This window comes from Chinchilla lanigera, unplaced genomic scaffold, assembly GCF_000276665.1.
Source record: "Chinchilla lanigera isolate Chin_1 unplaced genomic scaffold, ChiLan1.0 scaffold00069, whole genome shotgun sequence".
NCBI classification, from domain to species: Eukaryota; Metazoa; Chordata; class Mammalia; order Rodentia; family Chinchillidae; genus Chinchilla; species Chinchilla lanigera.
In genome coordinates, this window is record NW_004955470.1 from 7040137 (window position 1) to 7051134 (window position 10998).

Consider the following 10998-nt stretch of genomic DNA (forward strand, 5'->3'; position numbering starts at 1 on the left):
GGCGGGCGGGCGGGGAGCCCTGAGGGCGCGCCCCGGGCCTTGAGAACGTTTGCTTTTGTGAATGCGTGTTTGCAGTACGCAGTGACCAGGCGTTCCGGGCGGAGTCGGTGCGGGTACCGACCGCGTCCGAGCCGCTCCCGCCTTCCGAGGCGACCTAGGAAGCCGAGGGGGTTTTGGGTGGGGGAAGCGCGCGAGGACTCTGCAGCCGCCCCCCTCGACGTGTCGCCTGTGCTGGGCGGGAGTCTCGAGTTCCCGTCTCCGCGGTCGCCTGTCTCCCTGGCCGTGTGCAGAGCGTGCGCGGCGTCGCTGAGACCGGACGCACGTAGGCTGTGAGGGTGCGTTGCTGTTTTGCGGTGCTCTCCCGTGTGCTGGGCAGCGCTAGCCAAGTGCTCCTCAGCCCCAGGCTGTGTTTTTTCATCTGAAGCAGCAGGTGCTTCATGGTGATTGACTCTGAGAAAAGACTCAGTCGCTGCGACCTGGAGCACTCGAGGGCATCCCTGTGGGGCAAGGGCAGAGAGCGAAGCAGGTGGGAAAGAGCTTGATCTTACAGCCTTAGCCAGGGGGAGAAAGGGCAGACCAGTGAGCTTAAGGCAGCAGACTTGGAGGTAAGAGAGGGCTTTTGGTGGCACAGGGAGACTCATGCATTAAAAGTCCGCATGTGTTCGAAAGCACTCTCCGCTTTTCTGTGCTGCCCCTGTTTTGTGTTGGACTGAGATGCTGAGAGAGTACAGGTCGTTCGCCTGCCGTTTGGGAGATTTGTGACTGCTCATAAGATGAATGCATAACCTGCCCCTGAGGCCAGGCCAGATGGTGCACCCCTGTAATCCCAGCATGGGAGGCTGAGGCAGGAGGATTGCTGTGAGTTCTTTTTTATTTTTTATTGCTGTGAGTTCAAGGTCAGCCTGTGCTACACAGCAAGACCCTGTCTCAAAAAAACAAAAACCCCCCACAAAAACAAAAACCTGCCCCTGAGGATGCTTGTCTTGCCGGGAGGTGGGGTTGGGTGGGGGATGTCGACAGGGGGATTTAGGTTAGAAGCCCAGTGAGTCCAGAAGGGCAGGTTAGGCAGAGTAATTCTGTCATAAAGTCGTTCTCAGATATGGTGAGTGAAAACCTACACCTATACAAAGCATTGTAAAATTTGGAAGGGAGGGGTGGCAATTGCTGGAGAAGGAATCAGTGAAGTTGTTAGTAACTCCTTGTGCCTCAATTTCTTGACCTGTAAAATGCAGATACCAGTAAGCCCGAGCTGGTAGGGTTGTCATGTTAAGTATTCCCCATTATTATTGTTACTATTATTAAAGTAAGTAAGAATGGTGCTTAATACACTCCTAGGGCTTCTATTACTGTGTTTTTAGGGTGAGCATCTAATGATGTGTGTGTGTGTGTGTGTGAGTGAGATACTCATGTTTTTTGTGGTAGTGAGAACTGAACCCAGAGCTCCCAGCATGCTGGGCAAGCACTTCACCACTGAGCTACACCTCCAGCCCGGTGGGTGTATTTTTAGAAAGTTTATCATTGATTCTGAGCAGAGTGAGGACGGAGTATGTATTTGGAGGTAAGGACGATGGCTTCCTGAACGCTTGTCGTCTTCTTGAGGAAACAGACATAATCACAATGGCATGGTAAAGGCTGGACTGGATAGGAGATACAAGATGCTGCTAGCAGAGCAACAGCCTGTGGAGCTCAGGGTTCTCGAGCAGTGATATTCCCGCTGGATACTGACCAGGGCTGTGGATAGGAGGCGCTGTGGCTGTGGCAGGGACTGTTAAAGAACTGGGTGTATCCAGACAGGCTGAGGGATTTGTCCATGTGGAGCACAGAGTACGTGAATGGGAGAATTCAAAGAGGTGAGATTGAGAAGGCAGGTAGGCACGACGTTGTGAGTGGTTTTGTAGAAGTTTGGGCATAATTCTGCATAAGCAGGTCAAGTGCCACGGTCACATTTGTAGTCTAGAAATAGAGCTAAATGGTTAGGGGCATTGGAGACTGCATGGTGGATTGGCAGGGGTTCAAAGAGGGATGGTATAAGCTTGACCACAGCCAAGGAAAAAGAGAATTAAGCAGGGTGTGGTGGCCCATGCCTGTAATCCCAGCACTCTGGAGGCTGAGGCAGGAGGATTATTGTGAGTTCAACACCAGCCTGGGCCACGAAGTCAGCTCAAGGCCAGCCTGAACTGCATAGTGAGACCCTGCTCCAGTACCAAAAAAAAAAGAATTGAGAAACAATGAAAACCAAATGGGAGTAGGGGAGGGCAGGGGGCTGGTCTGAGGGACACAGCCAGGCGGAGCCTGAGTCAGCAGGGGGTGTTGCTGGGGGAGCTGGCAGCCAGCTGAGTAGGGGACAGTGGGAATACACCCCCCCACCCCCCGCCCCCGGGAGGGCTGTGGCTGTGCTGTCCTGAAGGGGGTACCATGTGTCGCAGCTGATTGCTTCCTTCCACTTCTGCGCACTTAGTGTCTTAGAAAGGTCTGTGTGCTGTACCTAGAGCTTTTCACTTCATACGTAAGCTTTTATCTTTGGTGGAACTGAGCTACTTTAGAAAACGAAGTTCTTAATAGTTACCAAAACCTTGAGTTTCACTGATAGTGCCACAGATAGTAGGATTTCAGGATGACACGTTGAATGACAGAGTTCATAAATGTATGTACTTAATGGAAATACTCAGCTTGACATGGCAAGTAGCAAATGTTAATTCTACCAGTTAAGTTAATTTTTAAAAGCAGGCATTGGAACAATTGTTCTGTTTTGTTTGCAGGGTTTTTACCTCCCATAACTCCACCGGAAAAGTTTTTTCTTTCCCAGCTGATGCTGGCACCCCCAAGGGAGCTGTTCAAAAAGACGCCTCGCCAGATCGCGCTGATGGACGTGGGGACCATGGGCCAGTCCGTGGACATCAGCGGGCTCCAGTTAGCCTTGGCTGGTAAGGAGCAGTTGCTTTCGTGTCTGTGCTCACAATGTGTGCACTACATTGTAGCCTTCATCTTGCTAAGGTTAAGATACTTCATTAAAAAGGAAAATTTCTGAGCATTCTTTTTTTTTTTGGGTACTGGGAATCAAACTCAGGACCTTGCGCTTGCCACAAAAAGGAAAGTTTCTGGATCCTAAATGGAAGGCTATTCATTTTTTTATGCTGTTGTGGCATATAAAATTCGTGACTAGTTGGGTATAACAGTATACAACTCATCCCAGTTCAATGGGAGGCTGAGACAGGAGGATCACAAGTGTGAGTCTAGCCTGGGCAACTTGGCAACTTTGTGAGACCCTGCCTCAAAGAATTAGGAAAAGGGTTGGGGATGAAGCCAGTGTGAGAGCCCTGGGTTTAACCACTAGTACTGCAAAAAAATAAACTTTATGACAAACATATTAATTTTTCTTTTTTCTTTTTGTCTTTTTGAGACAGGGTCTTGCTATGCAGTTCAGGCTGGCCTTGAGCTCAGTTTGTAGCCCAGGCTGGCCTCGAACCTGCAATGATTCTCCTGCCTCAGCCTCCTGAGTGCTGGGATTACAGGCATGTGCTACCACGTCTGGCAAACATATTAATTTTACCACACAGTTGCCAATTTAAAATTTTTTCCAATATCCTGGTCCATAGTATGTTGTCTAACTTTTGTACCTCCATAATCAGAGATGAAAAATGGCACTGGGATAATGTTAGCTTTTTTTTTTCTGTTTTTCTTTGAGACAGGGTCTCACTTTGTAGTCCAGGCTGGTCTTGAACTTACTATGTAGCCCAGGCTGGCATCAAACTAGCAGCAGTCCTCCTGTCTCAGCCTCCCAAGTGCTGGGATTACAGCATGCCCGGCTAGCATTTTTCTTACAAAGTGAACAAGGTTGAACATCATGTCAAATGTCTAAGACATCCACCTTTTCTTATTTTGGCCATTTTTCCTTTGGGTTGATAGTCTTCAATCAGAAATTTAGCCCTCTGTGTTTGTAAAATGAGAAGATCTGAGATACATACTTCTTAAAACATGTTTGTTTCCATGTTAAGGAATTATCATAAACTGAACAGGGCAGTGGCCCTCCAGGCTAAGAAGTGAAATAGGCTGGGCCTGGTCAAGCACATCTGTAGCCCTGGCTACCTGGGAGGCTGAGGTGGGGGGATGTCTTGAGCCCAGGAGTTCAAGACCAGCCATGGGCAACATGGCCAGACCCTGTCTCAAAGAAAACAAAAACTATTTTCAGGGCCTGGAGGCTCCCCGTGTTTCTCTTTCCCATCCCTAACCCAACTTTTGTGACGCTGTATTTGTGAGTCATCCTGTATTTATCCTCTCATTTCTTCGGATGTCGCCGGAGACCTGCGCTGGCAGCGTGTCCCTGCAGTAGCCACTTTTCATTGCTGTTGTGCATTTGTACAGGGTCTGCATGGACGTAGCAAACATTCCTGTGCATTCTTCTGTGGTACACATGAAGATGCTTCTAGGTAGAAAGATAGGCACTCCTGCTTTACTACACAGTATCAACTTGTTTTCCAAAGCTGCTGTCAAATGGTTTTAAAAAGTTGCATTTTTCCTTCCCAACTGCAGTGACATACCTCATAGCTTGCATCACTTTATGATGCCGATTTGCTATTTTTTGCCAGTCAGATGGGCATGTAATAGTGTCCTTTGTTGTAACTGAACTTTCCCTAGCTCCTGACATCGTTTCCGGCTGCTCACTGGCCGTTTGAACTTTTTTTTTTTGGTAAAGGCATTACTGTCTTTTTTCCAGTGGAACATTGGTTTTTAGGAACTAGAAAGTGTATTTTGTGTGCACACAGTCTGGCCCATTGTTTAGTGTGTTACAGATACCTACCCAGCTAGCAGCTTGCCTTTCACTCGCTCGTGGTACTCGCAGTTTTCAAAGGCCTCCTGTTTTCTCTTCTCTCAGAACGCCAGTCGGAATTGCCAACACAGAGTAAAGCCAGCTTCCCTAGTATTCTCAGCGACCCAGACCCGGATTCTTCTAACTCTGGATTTGACAGCTCGGTGGCCTCTCGGATCACAGAATCTTTGGTCAGTGGGCCCAAACCACCTATTGAAAGTAGGTGTATATATAAATTCATTTTAGACTCTTCATTCATTTTCATAGTATCCCCTAGAACTTTTCAGTTTTTTAGAAAGACTGTATTATCAACTAAACTTGAATTTAATGTGAAACTTTCTAAGATAGTGTATCTAATAGAGATGTTCAGTGCAAATTCATTGTTTTCTTTTAAAAAATTATACTGATCAGATTTATCATAAGCATACCTGCAGGTATAAATTCTCTTATCTTTACTGAAATGAATGTTGTTTTGTTCTGTTTTGAGGCAGGGTCTCACTATGTGGTGCAGGCTGACCTTGAACTTATGTAGCTCAGGCTGGCCTCAGACTTGAGCTTCCTGCCTCAGCCTCTCACGTGCTGGGATTACAGGCATGTACCTTCATTTCCAGCTGAAATGAATCTATTTTTGAAGCTTTTATAGCTAACAAGGAGGTTATTTTATACCTGTTTAATAATCTTACCACTGTCAGTACCTTTTCCACTTCAAAGTTTTACAAATTTTAGAGCTTTTAGTTGCCTTAACTCAAAGAAACACTTACTGAGCTGAGGCACTATAGCTGCCTCTTTTGGTCCTGCAGCTGTCCGCACGGAGTGATGGTGAACTTGCGCAGCTGCTTAGTGAGAACATGCTCTCTGGACCATAGGGAGCTTGAACTTCTCTGTGACTTTTCATACCGCTGGTTTACACCGGAGCTTTGGCATACGTGGGTGGAGCATTTAGAGTTGTAGTCAGTCACAAGGGTGCCTGCAGGTCTGCAACAGGTGACAGTTTCTTCTTAGGATGGTACTTGCTCAGGCGCAACTCTGAATTGTGGCCCCGGCAGGCACACGCAAAGCACATCACTCAGACTGCATCTGGCCGCCCCGCTCCGCAGGCTCCCGGGCTTGCGTGAGGAGCGCGTCCCATTGTGGGTTGAAGATTTGCTCTCTTTGCAAGTGGTCTGAGGAGAGATTCCGATGCTGGTCGTGAAGGGACAGTGACACTGAGGCAATGATGGAGATGTCTGACGATTGTCAGCCGGAAAACAGGCGATGGTGGTAAACAGTAATCTCTTGTTTGGCAGGAATAAGCCACCTCTGCCCTCTGGAAGAGTGAGGTGTGATGTTGAGCAGAGGCCGTAGCTGGAGTTTTAGTGGGAACGTGACTTACACACCAGCTTTGTTTTATAAAGTAGCTTCATAAGTCCCTTCACTCTCCTGTTGTACTTTTGTTTCATGAAAATGGATACAATACTGGAATTTCAGCATTCGTGAATTACATTTTCACTTGAAAACGGCAGAGAGGTCAACCAGTATGTGTGCTTTCTTCTTTCATTTTATCGTATGTCACTTCACGTTATAAAGTACAAAGATAAAACTAGTACAAATCTCAGTGGTTTCCGGACAAAATATTAGTGCCATCTTAGAATGAATAAAGACAAATAACCTTTCATCTCCCATCAAAGACGTACTCATCGAACAGTGGTCACGCTTGAACTGGAAGTTGTCAGGTCATTTTCTTCTCTCACCAAAAGTAACAGGCTTAGCCTCTGGCGCGGTGCTCCTACAGTTTTATTGTGTTCTTGTTTATATTCTGAATATGTAATTTCATCTTCTGTAGCATTCTTTCTTCTCATGTTTAAGTGTGAGACTTTTATACTTCATGAAGTGAAATGCGTGTGAGATGTGTACAGATGTTAGCTCACAGAAGCAGTCACACACCACTGCTTTTATTACAGGCCATTTTCGGCCAGAGTTTATCCGTCCACCGCCTCCGCTGCATATTTGTGAAGATGAACTGGCTTGGCTCAATCCCACGGAACCCGACCATGCGATTCAGTGGGACAAATCTATGTGTGTTAAGAATAGCACTGGGGTGGAGATCAAGCGAATCATGGCCAAAGCCTTCAAAAGCCCCTTATCTTCTCCCCAGCAAACACAGGTACGTGTGAATTACAAGCTTTTAAAAAAAAATCCACAAGTTTTTGTTTTTCATGAAATAACAAGTAGTAAATGATAACACAACAGTAGGAAATCTCAAAGGTGTCGTTCCCCTTTTTGGTATTTTAGCTCTGCTGGAGCGAGAGGTCCAAACGAAGATTTAAAGTATTTTAATATCTGCTCGTGGTCAGTGTGTGTCTGGGAGAAGTGGAATGGGAGGGGTCTCACTTCTGGGGGTCCCGCCCCTGCTGCGCACCAGCACGCACTTTATATACCCTGGCAGGAGTGGGATAGTCACTTGGAAAATGCAGCCTGGCACGTACCTGGCTGTGGTGGGTTTGGCATTAAAACTGCTGTATTCCCGGGGCGGCTTCCGTAGGGCAGAGGCACACACTCTTATGAGAAGTTTCTGCTTGGTGAATTGCTTTCAGTTGGCACATTTTCAAGTTAGAACTAGGAGGGAGGTAATTCCAATCTAGTGTATCCTCAAAAATATTTCCAGGTCAAGTAATCGGTAGCTGTATTTGTATTCTACTTTGTTAGACCGTCCTGAAACAGAGCTCACTGTAGGTAGGAAAAACAGCATAGGAAGTCTGAAAGAAGATACTTGGCCAAAGAAATGTTTGAGGGCATCTACTAGAATCGCAGAGTATGGGTGTGACTGAGCGTAAAGCACCACAGGGGTGACCCGCAATGCCCTGGCCCCACTCCATCTGTTTTCACCTGGGCAGGGCGCAGCAGGCCTGGGTTGAGCAGGGTGGGGCTGTTCTTGCTGCTGTCTCCTAATTCTCTGTGACTTTGGGGAGAACTTGTTGGCAATTCGATTACTTTTGGTTATAAAGAATGACAGGAAAAACCCTTCCACAAAGAACTAGGGGATGACACACACATCCAACCAATTATCCAGTCTCATTTCATGTCCAGGAGTCACTAGCAGATTTGTAAATTGTCTTATGTGTTTTTACTTCAGTGTTGTTATGTTTCAGATTTAAATTTTAAAATGTCAAGACATGATGATCATGAGTTTGAAGGAAGAAACTTATAAAATAGGTTCAGTGAGAATGTTTTTATGTAAAATACTTAATTTTTCCTGTAGGGAAAAAAATTTCCAATTTGACTCAATCTTTTTCTTTAAAAATCTGCTTTTCTTTAGCTCCTTGGTGAGTTGGAGAAAGACCCCAAACTTGTTTATCATATTGGCCTCACTCCAGCCAAACTTCCAGACCTAGTGGAAAACAACCCTCTAGTTGCTATAGAGATGTTGCTGAAATTAATGCAGTCCAGCCAGATCACCGAGTATTTCTCCGTGCTGGTCAACATGGACATGTCGCTACACTCAATGGAAGTTGTAAATCGGTGAGTGTCCCTATTCTTTCATGTATGAGTGGACGTAGAGAACCTGATTAAATGGCTTCCTGCTACTTTTGGTCTAAAATGACCCACTAGGAGATAAGCTGAGTCTCAGTGTTCAGGGCACGTGAATTAGCAGCATTAGGAAGAACTCAGAGGCTGAGTCCAGCATACTTCATGTTAGTAAGAGTAAATGAAAACTAAGGGCTAGGGATATAACTCAGTGGCACAAGCACCTGCCTGGCAAGCCTAAGGTACTCAGTTTGATTCCCAGTAGCAAAAAAAAATAAATCATGGTGGCACACGCCTGTAACCTCAGCTCTAGGGAGGCTGAGTCAGGAAAATCTTTGCGAGTTTGAGACCAACCTGAGCTACAGAGTGAGCCCAAGGCCAGCCTGAACTGCACAGCAAGAACCTGCCTCAAAAAGGAAAAGAAAACCAAGTACTGTGTGTTCATAAGAATAAATGAAAATTGCAGAAATTTATGTCCCCATATAATTAAATCACCTATTAGATGGACACTATGTATTTTTTCTGGGAGACTAATAGCTGTAGCATGGAAAAGCACAGGTCTCCCTTCTCAGACTCCATCTGCTTCATTACTGTGCTCTACTGACCATCAGGAAAGGGTGCATTTCCAACCACAGGCTCTGGGCATTGCATGTCTTGCACTGGCCTACGTATGTATTTTCAGTATATTATGAATCACATGGCCCTGAGAGGGCTAGTGTGGGGGCCTTGAGTACCAGGCAAGTTAGAGCACACTTTTAAACACCTTGTTGTGAACTGTATTTTTTTTTATACTACTGGGGATTGAACCCAGAGCCTTGTGCATGCTAGACAAGGGCTCAACCACTGAGCTACATCCTCGGCCCTTTTTAATTTTATACTTGGTGACAAGTTCAGATTACTGCTTAACATGTTTCTTTTGGCTTGAACCACCAGTGGTACATATGTGACTGTCCCATTCAGTGGCTTGCGCCACTGGTGTTTTTGTTAATAAAATTAAAAAGCTGCTGGACGGGGCAGTCATGCAGGTACCACTCACGGTTTAAGCTTCCAGCAGCAACACACTGAATTCCGGCCTTGTCATGATCACGTTAGTAATTGCAGTTTGTAGTGCTGAGTATAGACTTAAAAGCAAAAGTGTCACTAACGAGTAAGTAGTTGTGGCTTTGGGGTTTCTTTCCCGAGAATGTGTAAAACTAGAAAATTGGGCTCACATAGCAGGCATTTTCACCAGATGACCACAGGCAGCTTTTTAGCGGAATTAACAGGCCTGTTTTTCTTTTGTGCAACAGACTAACTACAGCTGTTGATCTACCTCCTGAATTTATTCACCTTTACATATCAAATTGCATCTCTACTTGTGAACAAATTAAGGATAAGTATATGCAGGTAGTCAAAGTTTCCATAAATTTCATAAATACCTACTAGGAAAATGAGTGAACTAAAACACGCATTTTCTTTTTCAGAATCGTTTGGTGCGTCTTGTGTGTGTCTTTCTCCAGTCCTTGATCCGTAACAAAATTATTAATGTACAGGACTTGTTTATTGAAGTGCAGGCCTTCTGTATTGAATTCAGTAGGATACGAGAAGCTGCAGGCCTGTTCAGGTTGTTGAAGACACTGGATACTGGGGAAACGCCTTCAGAGACCAAAATGTCCAAATAATACCTCACTAGAACCACCCTATTCATCGTTCAACTGTATTGTGATTAGTTTTTAAAACTCGAATTTTTTAAAATTTAAGAGTGGATTGCTTGCTCTAATGCATATAAATACACTTTATCTACTTAATGCAAAATTTTACTTTTCCTGGATGGTTTTTTCCTATGGATGAACTTTTGGTAAGGACCTGGGAAAATGTCTTAGGTGTTCTGCAGATGACTATTCATAGGTGGACCCATGATCCCCAAAAAGTTACTGAAAGAAAAATAATTTCATTTTTTTTTTTAAATAACACTAAGGAATAAGTTGCCTGTTTTTGGTTGGCATGATATAGGCTTCTGATAAGTCAGAAATCCAGTTTTCCTGTGGTTCCAGTGTTAAGACATTTTAAGATTTGTGATGTTTTGCTTGTGGCAGTGACAGCAGCTCAGTGTAGCTCCTGTCTCACAAAGGAGCCTTATCCACGGCTGTGCTTGTAACTATCCTGCTTTTTGTGGGGACTTTTAGAAACAGACCACAGAACAAAAGTCTCGCAGGCCTCTTCTAAACATGGGAACCGTTAGGATCCTTTTTAAGCACTATTTTGTTTTATCACCCCACTTAAGATGGTCCCGTTATCACCCTGAGATTACCAGTTTTTGGTCTTATTTTTAAGGAAAAACATGAGTAATGCTTGGGGAGATGGTGTTTGGAGATGGGAGCAGGGGTGGTGCCTGGCTGTCAACCCTGTGACTCTGGGTAACAGTGCCTTCCATTAAAGTTCTTTTTTATCACCTGTTGGCTGGAGTTTTTACTTGAAGAAATCATCCAAGGTTCCTTTTATACAGGTACTTCCATGGCGTACTTCCAGGGAAACAACCTGTGAAAGAACCCTGTGCTCACAACGGCATAGCACTTCATCGTGTTCAGGGAGCACTTTAACAGTGAGGTGCCAAGCAAGTCGGAAACATGAACCAGGGCGCTGCCATGACCAGGGAGTAGGTACTTGAGTGCCAGTTCCCCTCGTTCAAACCCAGGACCCTGTTTTCA

The 10998-nt window shown here is 45.2% G+C and overlaps 1 protein-coding gene across 1 annotated transcript in view; it reads left to right on the forward strand.

The window, feature by feature from the left end:
- The window catches only part of Cnot11 (CCR4-NOT transcription complex, subunit 11), a gene marked incomplete in the record, with an annotated part of 14034 nt that extends 3287 nt beyond the window's left edge, over window positions 1-10747 (forward strand). The window contains 6 exon segments of the mRNA XM_005400760.2: window positions 2760-2924; window positions 4874-5026; window positions 6748-6950; window positions 8103-8305; window positions 9601-9697; window positions 9775-10747. Of these exon segments, the coding sequence (XP_005400817.2) occupies window positions 2760-2924; window positions 4874-5026; window positions 6748-6950; window positions 8103-8305; window positions 9601-9697; window positions 9775-9972 (1019 nt within the window).
- Between the last annotated feature and the right edge of the window lie 251 nt (window positions 10748-10998).